Here is a 15,330-nt window from a genome sequence, read left to right as displayed (position 1 = left end):
AGCACGCCCCAACCTACTACAGGCTAAAATACTAGACACAACTGTGCCTTTCCCCAATAGATCGGTATTACAATCTGCAGCCCTGCAGTGTTGGAAACTCTGCAGGACTAAAACAGCAGGAACCCCGGTACACACCAGTGCTTCCCCTGGTCGGTTTACCCCATGGCAACCCTCGGACAATAGCAAAACACACAAGACGGAATGTTGCACAATGGCATAACATTCACCCCCAGTCACAGATCTGGGTTTAAATCCTCGGACAATAGTCCACGCTGACCAACTAGCGACATGGTTGGAGGTGGTTGTGTAGACGGTAGGGGACTGCTATCAGGAGAAAGTCTTAAAGCCATTTGAGGACCTAGATGAAGGATGCAGCCTTCTGTCAGGGCAGTTACTCCAGTATGAAGCTCTGGCCCGTACCTTTGGGGGGTTGTGGGGGTAGGGCCGAGAGGAACCCGAGACTCAGGCGGTACTACATTCACTACCTGTATAGTGTATGGCCCACCACCAAGTGAAGTGGTTTTGCACCTCGCTAATTGGAGCATCCCTTACCCCACTACATAATCTATGGAGACGCTGGGAGGCGGTTTTGGACCGGGAATTGTCTGACCCGGAAAGGGGCAGATTTCTGTCCTCTCACAAGAGGATTTCTCGTTACACTAGGATGAAATATATTCAGTTCAACTACGTACATATGACGTACATGACTCCTCACCAACTTCAGGTCACTTATGGAGATGAACCATGTAGATGCCCAAGATGAAATCACAGTGACACAGACTTTATACACATGACCTGGGTCTGTGCCAGACTGCGCGCATTCTGGGATGAGGTCTCATTAAGGATCAACGCTTCAGTGGGGCGCACACTTGATTTCACGCTCAAGTTTTGTCTATTGGGACTCTTTCCCCGACCACCTAAATGAAAGGTGGGCAATAGATTTATTGATTTGGCCATGGCATTAGCTAAAAGAAGGATAGCTATGTCCTGGAAATCCCCTACGGGGCCATCAGTGGGACTCTGGAAACGAGATGGCACTTACTGGCCGGGGACAGAGGGCAGATTACTGACCTGGAAAGAGTCTAGAGCTCTTAGACGCCATCTCATGGCCGAGCAATGGAGGGAAATGTTTTCCAGCTGGGAGCAATCAAGGCAGGTACAGGAAGATGAGGATGAAAATATGGACGGGACGAAACACGGAGGAAGGACGCTGACAATACCTAAGGGGATATAATATGTATCAAACCCTGCAAGATGATTTTATGCCAAGTAGATAACAGCCGGTAGACTTGAGAGTGGTAGATGAGGACATAGCTTAAGGAGAAGGAATACTATGCATTTATATTGGTCACTCTTTTTTCCTCCCCCAGGCACTACAATGAAAGTGTAAAATATGGTGAGTTAAGTATAAAACCAACAAGGCACACTGAATTCACAGGCATCAGTTACAGATACCTGCTTACAAAAGTCTCTACAAGGCTTACACTCTGTACATTTATGAGTGGTCAAGTTCCATTTGCACACTGGAAAAGAAATTTGGAGAAAAAAAACTTATCAACTAATGGAAAAAAAAATAGATAGGAGCAAGCTCTGAATCGACTTACGAATACACAGAGCTCCACCGTCACTTACTGGGCAGAGAGTAGCGAACATGGAGCCACATGATGCCAACTACCGGCGCGCAGGGGCTATGATGAAAGATCTTTCAGATCCAGTCTGGTATCTGGATATTCTACAGAAGAGGAATCTGCAGTTAGGCTTATCCATCAGAAAAAAAAACTGTTTAATAATCAAAAATTCGGAACAAGTATGAATAGATACAAGCCTTTTTTTTAACATAATGTAACCTATGACAAAAAATAAATAGACGTCTGTGCTAATAAACTAGTATCAGCCACCCTGTGCATGAAAGTTTGTGAGCCCATGTGAAAATGAAGTTAGCAAGATTGTTTTATCTATGCATCCGTTTTCTGAAAGCAGTCCCAAATTTTGAAAGAAATGTTAACACCAGATCCCAGCGATATGAAGGGGGAACTCGAGACCCTTCTTTAGGATTTTTAGGGGTTCAGGTAGTACTTGTGGAGGAACCTATGCAAAAACAAGTCTAGATCCTTTGTTTTGAAGCACTCCATACTACTTGTACAGAGCCATTGAAATCCTGGCCCAGAGTAAAGGAAGATGTATTCAAATGAATAACTTGAATAAAACAATGCCTTAACTTCTAAAGCAGCTTTAAATTTGAGATGAGCTCTTCGGTTTGTGTATTTTATGTTAACAGTCAGCCAAAGACATGATGTTTAATGAGACAAAGATATAGTGTACCTGTTGCAAAAGCAGAAGTTGTGACGTGGGAGGGAGAGGAAATGCAAAAAACACCACAAGATATCACCTTAAAAAAACCTGTGATGAATTACACATTGTAGGCTTTATTTTACACTGACCTGTAGTAAGTTTGAGATAACTGGTATGACATAGGAACAAATGGAAGAGCCCGGCTTTTTTTCGGCCCCAGTGTATGATTAATACGCCGCCGATTCACCAAACTTTTTTTCTGATACTCCACAAAAGCCTTCACCAAAACGTTGTCACCATACTCTCTGTACATGCGAAAGGTCTGGAACAAATACACAATTATTTATACTTTTTTACATATCATACAGATGAAGCCACAGGTGTTTAATATCTTAAAAATCATGATGGATTTGTGAAATGTAAAGAACTGAACATCGTGGTAACCTTTTTGCCAGGAAAGCATGGGCGTTTTGGACAATTTAAGATTTTGCACGGCTGTACACATTAGGCCTCTTCTAATAATAACCAGGGTTGGATTAGTCAACTTCTATAGTGACAAGGATCTTAGAATGGAAGTGTTGCCGACATTTCACTTCACTCTTTCAAATTATGAATTTCAGGAATTAAAATGGATTAAGATGGTGAGACTTGAATTCAAAAGTTTGAAATTCCCTTTACTGCTATTCAATCTGTAATTTGCAATTCCGCGTTTGCAATAGAAATATCATCCCATCTCGGAAAAAGACAAATCCGGCTTCAGGAACTACGTTTTCACACAAAATATATGTTTCTGCAAAGAGAATATCAAACATGAATAAAATAGAGCCAAAGCACCTAAAAAAATATTTTAGAATGATAATTACTTAGCTGTGAAATCTTACAATACACTATACCACTTACAAATTATGCTAACTATACCTCGCACATCAAATGCAATGCTCATGGCCTCACCATTGACATTAGGAACAAGTTGCTTATCTTCGGTAAAGCATTATCTGGTAGAGACTCTATCCCGCTGCAGATTCCTTAGCTTGGAATTTCCCAGGTGTCAGGCTGAATCCGGAAACTTTTGCTGAGCAATAACCCTTACGCGCATCGTCGGGTGGCTCCATTTGGCTCCGTGTGACGTCGTAGGCAGTGTCGGTTATTACATCATAGTGCCCATATAGGTGCAACCCAGGCGAGCAGACGTCCGTACTTTTAATTGTTTTCATGCTAGGAGCGTAGAGCTATGAAGTAACTGACACAGTTGTGTGCAAAATTCGGGCCCTGAAAGGGAGAGCAATCCTAGTCATACCATATTAGTCCCCAAAGCAGAGAAGCATAGGTGGGGCTGTAAGGGATCTTCAGCTAGATAGAGTCAATACCAGGTAATGCGTTACAGAAGGTAAGTAACTTGCTCATCTGATAGAGACTACTAGCTGCAGATTCCTTACCTTTGATCAGATACCCAAGACATACCATCCCAGCGGTGGGCTTTGGACCAATGCTTCAAACTAGAAGGTCCTACAGGACTGAGCGGGCAAAGTGCCGGTCACTGCAGACCTGACCATCCAGGCAGTAGTGTTTTGCAAACGTGTGCAATGATGCCCACATTACCGCCTGAAAGATGTCTCGAACACCCCAAGCCAAGGCCACAGTCGCAGCCTGCCTTCCCCCTGATGGAATGGGCCCTTAATCCCTCAGGGGGATACTTGCTTGCCAGGGCATAGCAGATCTTAAAGAGAACGACCCAGCATGAAATTGCACTTTTCTGCACTGCCCTCCCCTTCTTTGCTCCCACGTACCCCACAAAGAGTTGGTCATTCACTCGGAACTCTTTTGTGCGGACAAGGTAAAACGACAACGCTCTTTTTGGGTCCAGTCGTTGGAGACACTCCTCTTCCTTAGAGGGATGCGGGGAGCAAAGAAGGTGGGCAATGTGATGATGGGGTAAAACTTTTGGCAAAAAAGAAGTCCGGGTGCGAAGCACCACTTTGTCCAGAAAGGACATTAGATAGGGAGGCGAGCAAGATAACAACTGTAACTCACTCACCCTCAGGGACAAAGTAATCACCACTAAGAAGGCTGATTTGATGACCAACAGCCGGACGGGACAATTGTGCAGAGGCTCAAATGGAGCACACAACAGGTAAGTGAGAATCAAATTAAGGTCTCACTGTGGCATAACAAAGGGCATGGGTGGAAACAAGTGAGCCAGCCCTTTTTAGAAATCTATGTACAATAGGGGACTTGGAGAGAGTGTTGGTCTGGCAGCAGTAAAAAAGCAGACAGAGCAGAAATGTAACCCTTTAGAATTCCCAAAGCAGAACCCTATACAGTAGACAGTAGAAAGAGAAGCAAAGAGAGGGTCAAAAAACTTTCTGTACAGTATAATAACAACAACAACAAAGGAGCTTATAAAGCGCCTGGTGACGCCATCACGGCGTGTCCCCGCGCTGTGGAGAGAAAGTCAAGACCAGAGTAGGGTATTACAGGGAAAACAGGTGGGTTTTTAAGCTTTTCCTGAAGGCGGTCTCAGAGTCCGCTAGTCTAATCTCCATAGGGAGAGCGTTCCATTCCCTGGCGGCCATAGCCCGGAAGGAACGGCCACCCATTCTGGCTTTCCTGATACGGGGTATTTTGAGCAAGCCAGTACCCCAGAGCGGAGAGCTCTATTGGGCTCATAGGGAATAGCTAGGTCATTCATGTAAGGAGGAGCTTTTTGGGAGATGATCCTAAGGCACATTAAGAGTGCTTTAAAGAGAACTCTTTTTTTTATAGGTAGCCAGTGGAGGGTGTCTAGAGCAGGTTTGGAGGGTGCTCTCTTGGGAAGTCTAAGCACTAGACGTGCTGCTGTATTTTGGAGGACTTGAAGTCTCCTGATGTTCTTTTGAGTTGTTCCAAGCAGAAGCACATTCCCATAATCTATCCTAGAGGTCACTAGAGCCTGTGTCATAGTGCGCCTAGCTCCAAGGGGAAGGAGATCAAGGGTGCGGTTCAGGGTCTTCATGACCCCATAGCATTTTCCGACCACCTTGTTTACGTGACAGTCATAGGATAGTTTGGGGTCAACCCAAATCCCCAGATTCTTGGCCGCTTCACAGGGGGTGGGTAACGGCCCCAGACACGAAGGCCACCACTCCTTGGTCCAGCTCGTATCCCTACCTCCCATGACCAGAACCTCTGTTTTCGAGCCATTGAGCTTCAGGCAGTGTTGGGTCATCCAACCTGCCAGAGCCTGCATGCAAGATTTAAAGTTATTTGCAGAAGCAGAGGGGGCTTGGGATAGGGAGATGAGAAGTTGGGTATCGTCGGCATATGAAACTAATTCAATGCCGAACGATTGAACCACTTCAGCCAAAGGGGCCATGTACAGGTTGAACAGGGTAGGGCTCAGGGCAGAGCCCTGAGGTACCCCCTGTTCCAAGGCAATGCTTTCAGAGAGAAAAGCGCCTCTCTGAACCTGGAAGCAGCGATTAGTGAGGAAGGCTTTAAGCCAGCCCAATGCTTCCTGGATGACCCCGGCTTTGTTCAGACACTGTAGCAAGATGGAGTGTGCCACAGTGTCGAACGCCGCACTAAGGTCCAGCATTATAAGTGCCATAGTCTGTCCTTCATCTACACCTGCCCGTAGGGTTTCGGTCGCTCTCAGAAGGGCGGTTTCGGTGGAATAACCTGACCTGAAACCTGATTGGGAGTTGTGGAAGGCATTGTTAGACTCTAGATAAACCTTGCCTTAACTGTGGAAGTTGCAACAATGTAATCCGTGGTAACACATTCTGTCATCCTTCAAAAGGTTACCCCATTAAACTAAAGGTGAATGCCACCTGTGAATCGAGTAATGTCATTTATGGAATCAGATGTCCTTGTGGCAAAATGTATGTTGGTAAGACGGAACGTCGAATCAAAGTACGTTTAACTGAACACAAGTCCAACATTCGTTTGAAAAATATGAAATCTGCATTATCCTCCCATTTTGTTGAAGAACATCATAACATCTCCCAGATCAAATTCATCATCCTTGAAACGGTCCAGAAAGTAGAAGGCAGAGACAATTCCAAATACCTTCTGCAGAGAGAGAACTATTGGATACAAAATTTATCCTGCCAGAAACCATCGGGGTTAAATGAAAGAATTGAATTTGCATGTTACCTATAATGAATTGCTCCCCTGACTGTTCCTTGTGTATACTATGTGAGTTCATATACACATCTGACACTTACACCTCTTATATTCTTTTCCATTTCTTCACTTTCTACAATAGCACTAACCATAGAACAGCTCATCTAACATCTCAGTAGTGATTAGTTCGATTCCCGGTATTTCTTTCTAACCATTTTCCATTTTTTTAACCTAATATATTTTTTTAATCTCGTTAGCTTATACATATCCTTTCAACCATTTTCTAGAATTTTTTCACAACCGGCTCTCTAGGCCACCCATCATGATAACCAGCATTTAGATCAATGTCTCGGGCATTACTTAAGACAGCATACTCTGCTACCCTCGATAATGAGTCTTTCTTCTATGGCCATGCCATGTGACTAGTCACATGACCAGAAGTCAGGTTAAAAAGGTGAACGCGATTGGCACTTCATTGAGCCATCGCGGAGCACGAGGAGAGAAGGACGTAATCGCGCGCCTATTCTTGAGCAAGGTTAGTTGTGAGGGACTTTATAGAACATCAGCCTGGATGTTAGAATGCTTTTTGAACTGCCCCACCATTTGAGGCCGTTTTTGTAACACTGCTTTATTTTTGATTTGCAGAACTACAAGTATTGTTAGAGACCCAGCCATGTGAGTTAGAGCATTTTTCTTTGAGAAGATTCTTTCTGTTTTTTCACTAATACTAACCACAGCATGTGATTCACACACAGTTCATATTGATTTATAAGCACACATCAAGCAGACCTTGTATTTGTTTATGTTATGACTGATGTTAATAAGACTCACACAGAACCTTTTTGATGATATGATTTTATTATTCCTTGTTTTACAGTGTCTATTTCCCTGATGAAGGGCATGCTATATAATGCCCGAAATGCATTGGATGCCTTATTATGACAATGTCTGATTCACAAACATGAGAATTATATTGAACGAACAACATAAAATGATGATGATAAATTTTTCTACAAATATAAAATAAATTTCATGAACAATTGAAACACTGGATTGAAAGTCTTCTTTGTGTGGGAAGACAAATATTTGTGTGCCCGGTAAGGGATGACACTAGAGATCCTCTAGTGCCACATCAGTGCTGTGTATCTTGACGTCGTAGGACCCTCGACGCCACCTTACGGTGCACCAAAAAAACGACTAACTGTTGAACTTTGAGAGATAACAAATCGCTGTGCATTTATCCAATTCCAAATATAGACTCTAGATGGGCCATGAGTTGGCTGTTAGCTATTTTCTCAGCCACCTTCGCCAAGTAGGGTAGCAGAGAGATGGGCCGAAGGTTTTCCAGAGTGTCCTGACTGATGTTGGGTTTTTTCTTTATAGGCAACACAATGGCTTTCTTCCATTCCATAGGGAGGGTAGCCGTGGAAAAGGAGAGTTGGAGGATGTGCCTGAAGTGTCGCTCAAGGACCTCCAGACTGGCTGCTAGTATCTTGGGTGGGGGGGGCAGGGTCCCGGGGAGAACCAGATTTAATGTTTTTACAGATACTAGTTAAAGTAGTAGTGTGAGGAACAGAGAAGCTTAATACAAATTCCGACCAATGGCCGGTATATACAGTCTTAGTGGAGTGCCGCCTGGCCCCCAGAATAACATTACAAACTTCGGGAGGAAGGTCAAAAGGTATCAACTGCCACCACTCAATCTAATCGCATGGAGTCGCAGAGTTGACAGGTTTGGGCGGAGAACCTTTCCCTGCTGATGCAACAGAAGATCCTCCCAAAGGGGAAACCTGATTGGAGGATTAATACTTATCTTCAGAAGCTCTGGATACCAGACTCTCCTCATCCTGTCGGGAGCCACAAGAATGACTTGGGTCTGGTCGCTCCTGATCTTCTTCAGAACCCTGGGCAGGAGTGGTATGGGTGGAAAGGCATACAGCAGGCCTAAGCTCCACTCGTGACGAAAGGTGTCACCGTGCGATAGTTGCCTTCGAAACTCCAGTGCGCAGTACGGCTGCCACTGTGCGTTCTCTTTGGAGGTGAACAAATCTAACCAAGGTTCTCCCAACTGCTGAAAGAGACCTTTCACCACCTCCGACTGGAGGCTCCATTTGTGATCCGCTAGGCATCAACGGCTGAGTTTATCCGCCCTGGTGTTCAAAGAACCTGCCAGGTGTTGAACCACCAGGGTTATGCCATGCTGTCCAGCCTTGTCCAGCGATGCAGGGCCTCTTGACAGAGGGTCCACGACCCCACCCGGCTTGGTGCAGTACCACATCGCAGTGGTGTTGTCCATGAACACCTGCACTAGCTTCCCTTGACAGAGCAAAACAATGCTTTTTGGGGTGGGGGGGGGGCCTGATCTGAGCGGACCCACTGAAGCGTTTGGTGACGCCCAGAGATGAGGGTGCAGCGACACACATCCACACAATGCAATCCTGCGAGGGGGAGCCGGGGCCCTTCTGCTGTTCCAGGAGGTCAGGGGTGCTGCTGCGAAGGCTGGGGGCAGAGACCCGGCGAAGATATCAAAGCGGAAAGGATGGGCCTTGAGATGGAGCCGACTGCCGTAGAAGCCCTGCGGTGAGGAAGGAGGCGGCTCGATACCCTTTGGCAAATGGACATAAAAGACAAGGGGGAAGGAAGAAAAGAGAAGAAAAAAAAGAAAACGGAAGAGACGGGCAAGGTAAGGAAAAAAAAAGTGAAGGGGGACACCAAGGGGCGGCGCACCACACTATTGCCAGGCCTGACAGAGGTGAATCTTGTACCGAGTGTGACCTGTACAGCAACCAGCACGCGGAAAGTGAAGGGGCTAATACTAAGTAATGAGGGAGTCAAAAGCGGAGGCACTAGAAGTCGGAACTGGGCATACTGCGAGTGCTGGGGGTGAGGGGTGCAAACATCACGAGCTGGCGCTGACCCCACATTGTTGAAGTGTCAGAAAAAGAATATGCAGACTATGTAGGAAGGTAGATCCTGACTATGGTTGCCCCCAACTTTTTGCCCTGTGTTTTAGCTGGTTTTTGACATAGTTGGCCTGGGACCCTGCCAATCAGGACCCCAGGCCTACCGCTCTCTCTGTAAAATGGATTCCATGTACCTTAGGTACATATCCAATTGGTACTGGGCCACCTTATCAGTCCCTGTAACTCAGGGCATAGGTGTACCCAGGGCCTACCAGGGGCTGCAGCATGTATTATGCCACCCCTGGCTGGCCAACGAAATCAGACACAACTGGCTGCACGACAGCTGGGGCAAAATTTCCTGTCAGGGACGGTGCTAGCACCATCCCAGACAGGCTTTTGTGTATCCTGGGTAGGCAGGGCTGAATAGGAAGGTGACTGCAAGTGGCACCCCGGTGCTCACTATGCATCTGCCGGCTAGAACCAGTTCCAGGGGCACATCAGCCCCTGAGCTGGGGAAAGTCCGGCATGGGAGTGGGGTGTAACCACCCCCCTTCCTGGTCCCACCCATGGGCAGGACCTAGTCGCGTGCCAGCCCCTTTTCTTAGTATAAAGATAGGAGCGGGCCCCCTTCCCAAATTAGTTAATTCCGAATCTTGATGACTTTCCACGAAAGAACTCTTGAACCTTTCAGAAGACTCTCCCTTGTGGCTAAGGAGTAGCCACCCTGCACAGCAGGCACCACCCAAGCGCATTGCGGTTTGCTGTAAGTCTCTCCTCCGGATCAAGACTGCCCAGCTCGACGAGACCCGGCTTCCCTGGCACCTCTGACCTCTACCTGCATCATCAGCCACGCTGAGATTCGTGGGTGTGACGAGACCTCGAGGGACCGGCCATCTTCAAGACTGCACGACGCTTGCCCAGCACGACCGCCGAGGGATCCTCGAGTGAGTGCTTTGGGGTTTGAGAAGCCCTAACCCTGAGCAGCTCCATCACCGAAGCCCAGCCCCCCAGCATCCACCAGATCTGTGTGGGGCCCTTCTGCTCTTTGCTGCTCACCGCGTTGTCCGGCTACTTGCCTGCTGGCTTGTGGCCCTCCTGACGACGAACGACGACATTTCCACCGCTGGTCTGGTTGCTCCAGACTGGCCCTTGCTCCCCTCCAACAGAGGAGCACCCCGGACCCTCCTGGTCCACTCCAGACGCCATTTTGAGTCCACCGCATGGGCTTGCATTTGCCAAGAGTTGTTGCCCCAATCCTGGGTCCAGCGACGTCGACAGCAGATACCTTCGTGGGACAGCTCGCACCTCCATCCTGGTCGCCGACAACGCCTCCTGGTCCGAGAGACTGCAGAGCCCAGCGTCGCTCACTCACCTGGTCGAGGTGACTTCGTCCGGTGCCATCCTGGTGCCCATCTAATCACTGGCTAGTGATTCAGGACTTGGTCCCCTCTGCTTACAGGTATCCTCCATCATCGATCCAGGCTTGGATCACATCGAACTTCATCACTGGTCGCCTGCCAGCAACTTCTACTTTCAGGCTCCATAGACTGCAACGAGGATTCCCGACGTCTTTTCAGACCTATGCAGCCGCAGCCCCTGGGCTAGGTAATCTCAGCATTTCGGTGCTCCAGCATAGCTTAACTATCTAAGTGTCCAGATCCTTTTTCGTTTCAGCTTGACCTCGTCGGATTCGTCCGATAACACTAACTTTACGAAATCTAGCATCCATAGACTTTGTCCCGCATCCCGCGTGAGAGTGCACACTCTACACCCAATCTCCCTGCTAGTAATCTGAAGGTTCAGTAGTCCAGTCCTAGCGATCCTAAAGCCTATTAGAGTAGTACTTACCTGCTAGTAATTTCGCATTCCACTTTTAGAGTATATAGTTTTTCCTGCCCCTCGGGCATTTGTGTAAATTGTGCGACTTTGAGTATTTTCATAAGAGCTTTGTATTGTGCTTAGCGCCCTGTCCTCATAAAGAGTCCAGGGCTGCTGTGTTCTAAATAAATATACTTTTATTTTCATAACAACTTGTGTGGTGTCCTTTCACTTGGTGTTCAAGGGGTATATGTGATGGTATAACAGCTGGCTTAACACGCCCTCTAGAGTCTAGCCTAAAGACTGCTCTTGTCCATGCTACTAGGATAGCTGGTCTACGGTTGACTTACAACCAATCATCAATAAGGGTTGTTTGGACTGATACATAGTGATCACTAGAATAGTGAGCACTGCATATCAGGCCAACTTCTCACAGACTAGAGGAGAGATAGAAAAAAAACCTGAGGCAGTCAAATCCCACATCATAGATTACCATTAAGGGGGGCGTGGCTAGCAGCCGATGAGGACGTCGCAGGCTAGCGAGGCTCCCGACCCTCCGCCCAAAGATCCGCCGAGAATCCTGTTTATGACCCGGGATCCCTGTGAAAATCGGGTCGATCCCGAGTGCAACACCCGGGCCTGCTCTGGTTCGTGTGGCGAGCCAGGGAATCCACTGCAGCGGGCGCACCTTGACGCGAAGGGCCCGAGACGCCGGAGCGCAAGATGGCAGCATCCTGGGAGGCGGCTGCCGAAGAGTAGCAGCGGATCCATCCCCGACGCCCGGCGGAGCAGAGGAAGCGAGGTATTCAGTGGCCGAGGGGGAGGCTGAGATCGCCTGGCGCACCAACGGGCCCCGACCTCGGAGCGGCCGGCGAGTAGTTTGGGCACGGGAGCGGTTCCGGAGAGGCTCCGCCCCGCCCGAGGAGAGGATAATCTATGCCCCGGCTCTGGGGCCTGCAGTCCCTGTGGGCGCAACTCTGGCCCGAGGCCCGGCTGGGCGAAGGAGATTGATCAGAGGGGGTGCCTGGGGACATACTGGACCCGACTGCCGTACCACCGGCCTGGACCCTTGAGCGGCTGGTGTGGAAGGCTGTGCACAGGCGGCGGCGGCGAGACCCCGCCTCACACAAGGAATGATAAATTTACACCGGGGCCTATTATCTCGAGGGCGGCAGCTCCGGATCAATTGCACAGCTGCACGGAGGAAGTGGGAATGAGAGGAGCAGAGAAGGGGACGGGGACCGCCTAGTGAGACACTGACCCCCGGGCCCGGAGCAGCCGGCGAGGGGGCCCTGCGCACTGACGACCCCGGGGAAGGTGAGAGCTGATTATCGACACCCCGGCTTGGGAGCCCACAATCCCTGCAAGCGTCGAGGAGCAATTGAAGAACTCACCTGACGACCCCAGAGAGTGAGAAACAGCAGTGGCCGACCCCTGTGGAGGAGAAAGGGTCTTGTGCAATCCCGGAGCCCTGGGGGCCTGGCCCAGCTGCGAGGGGCGACCAGTAGGCGGCTGGAACTGGGCAGCAACTAGATTGGGGCCCGAGGGAGTGGAACGGCTGAGGAAGATTGGCAACCTCCACGAGGATAACCGAAGACCGGCCTTACCGGAAGAGCAGGGCGAGCGCCCTGGGACTCGTAGCTCAGAAGGAGGCCCGCTTAGGGAGCAAATTCAGTCTGCCCACCCATTGTCCACTTACAGCGGGGGGGCCCTGCTCGAACCCCCTGCGCGCTGAACCCGGGAGGATATTGGGCCCAGATACGTGAGCAAGTAACACTGCACTGGCTGTGCACCAGGAGTCGGGCGCCGCCGGCAGACAGTCTTCCTTTGGCGGGAGCCGCCGGAGGAGAAGGTGGAGAGAACCGAGTGGCGAGCAGCGGTCCCCTCGAGCTTTGGACCCCCAGTGGAAATACCAATCGACACGACCCCCCGGCTGGGCCATCAGATGTCCCACACCCAGCCCACTCCTCGGACCCCCCCATCGCCTCACCGGGGAGCCGGAGCACCGTTGGGGGATCAGAACGGGTCAACAGCATCGCGTGGCCAGCCTAATTAACACTGGGGCCTATAGAGATGGGGAGGGGTGATTGACCCCGTGAAGTGGAGTGCCCAGAAGGAGAACCCGACCTATATTCCTCCTGATTTGTGACCAACGGAGTGCTTGCTGCGGGGAGCATCGACGACACCTGAACACCCCTGGGAACCTAGGTCTACGTCGCAGGAGCAGGATGGGAAAGCCCAGAGGAGTAAAAGGAGACGGGAGCCCTGCCACGGAGACGCCGGAAGATACTTCACAATCTACAACGGAACTGCAACAGATGCAGGACCAGATCCTAGCAGCTATTGCTGCCACGAAAGGATGCCTTACACTAAGACATAGTGCAGGTGTCGACAGGGCTGGGGCTCCTGCGGGCAGACCACGCGAAGTTATCGGATAGGGTCAAGGAAGCGGAAGACACCCTAAAAGACATCGTGCCAGCGCATAAGTCGATGGATGGGAGACTCACGGAAGCGATGGAGCGGATACAAGCACTGGAGAGGCGGGAAGAGGACGCTGAAAACCGCAGCCTGCGGAACAACGTGCGCCTGGTGGGCCTTCCCCAAAAAAAAGAGGGCTCGGACATGGTGGGCTACTTGCACGACTGGCTAAAGACTGTGGTGGCCCCGGAGGGTCTTTCTCCCTTCTTCACTCTAGAGCGGGCGCACCGAGTACCATCCCGGCCCCCGAAACCGGGCCTACCGCCTCGTCCAGTGGTCATCAAATTGCTTCACTACAAAGACAGGGATTGGCTCTTGCAGCGGGCCAGGGACACAGGGCCCTTTCAGGTGGACAACAGCAAAGTTACACTATTCCCGGACTACACGTTTGAGACCCAAAAACTACGTGCCTCATTCCTCTCTATCAAAAAAGAACTGCGCACAGAGGGCTTACAGTACTCGCTGTTGTTCCCGGTCAAACTCCGAGTGGTGGTTGACGAAAAGGCACTGTTCTTCACAACATCGGCGGATGCATGGGCCTGGTGGGACACCTACAAAGCAGGCACGGATGGAGCTCGATACAGGCCGAGGAGGAGTGCCAGAAACACACAGTCAGGCAATCACGGAGGCTCTGCGGGCGCAGAGAAGGGTCCAGAAAACCGACGACCTCCCAAACGGAAGATGAACGACGAGCAGCGCTGCAGGCAGTAAAGGAAGTGTCGGGATCGGCGCTGGTCCAATCGGCGAGAGAATCAGGCTCGGAGGGCCAAGGAATGGGCTCGGACACTGAGTTATCGGAGCTGGGCAGCGCCAGGGGCCCGAAGGTCACGCCACAGACATCAGGAGAAATCATCGAAAGCTGAATCCTGACCACAGTACCTGACAAAGATGACAACGAATGGTGCAGCCTTCACGAACTATTGAGCAGGCCACTGTAAGACTGGAATATCTTGAGTCATAATGCGTATTGCGGGGCGGGGGCATGGGGACAGCACTTGAAGGTTTCAGAGGCTAGCTCACGCGCCCCAGGGCCCAAAAAGCCGCCGTGGTATTGACTACGGACTAGGGAAATTTGAGAGCACGTTTGCTCAACAGTTTGGATGGGAGCGACTCTTCTGCAGTTGGGTCCTGTTCTGGGGAAGGGGGGACCTGGAGAAGTTGGGGTAACGAGGTGTGGTTTGGGGAGGGGGGGGGAGGGGGGGAAGTTGGGGATGGGCGGGGACGGTGTCGTGTCTGATGTCTGGATGCAACATGTTGCTGATTTAAACCGAACAAGATGGGACAATGGCTAATGCGGGTTCAATAAAATGTGTGTCCTGGAATGTGCGGGGACTAAATACAATGGCGAGGAGACACAAAATCCATTCTTACCTAGTCCGTAGAGGAGTGCATATAGCATTCCTACAGGAGACCCATCTAACGAAGAAAGAGGGAATAGCGCTACAGCGTAGATGGAGGGGCCACCTGTTTTACACCACGTACTCTGCTTTTGCTAGGGGAGTGTTAATTTGGGTGAGAGCGGGAGTTCCTTTCCAGGTAACTAGACATACGGAAGACCCCAATGGGAGATTTGTAGCGGTTGAAGGGCTACTTAGAGGACGACACATTGTGCTTAGTAGCATCTACGCGCCAAATGTAGATCAGGCAGCCTATTTTGCGAGGCTCTCCAGGGTACTAGCCACCTATTTCACAGGTCCTATGCTGATGGGGGGGGGGGGGGGGGGGGGGGGGGCTT

The 15,330-nt window shown here is 50.0% G+C and overlaps 1 protein-coding gene across 3 annotated transcripts in view; it reads right to left on the bottom strand.

Moving 5' to 3' along the window:
- The window catches only part of GTF3C1 (general transcription factor IIIC subunit 1), a 2,762,707-nt gene that overhangs the window by 418,872 nt on the left and 2,328,505 nt on the right, over nucleotides 1–15,330 (bottom strand). For all 3 annotated transcript variants that reach the window (XM_086940909.1, XM_086940911.1, XM_086940910.1), the window contains one exon: nucleotides 2,442–2,614. In XM_086940909.1, the coding sequence (XP_086797035.1) occupies nucleotides 2,442–2,614 (173 nt within the window). The remainder of the gene's footprint in view (nucleotides 1–2,441; nucleotides 2,615–15,330) is intronic.

This window comes from Lissotriton vulgaris, chromosome 10 (assembly GCF_964263255.1).
Source record: "Lissotriton vulgaris chromosome 10, aLisVul1.2, whole genome shotgun sequence".
NCBI lineage: Eukaryota > Metazoa > Chordata > Amphibia > Caudata > Salamandridae > Lissotriton > Lissotriton vulgaris.
This window is presented reverse-complemented; position numbering and strand designations above follow the sequence as displayed.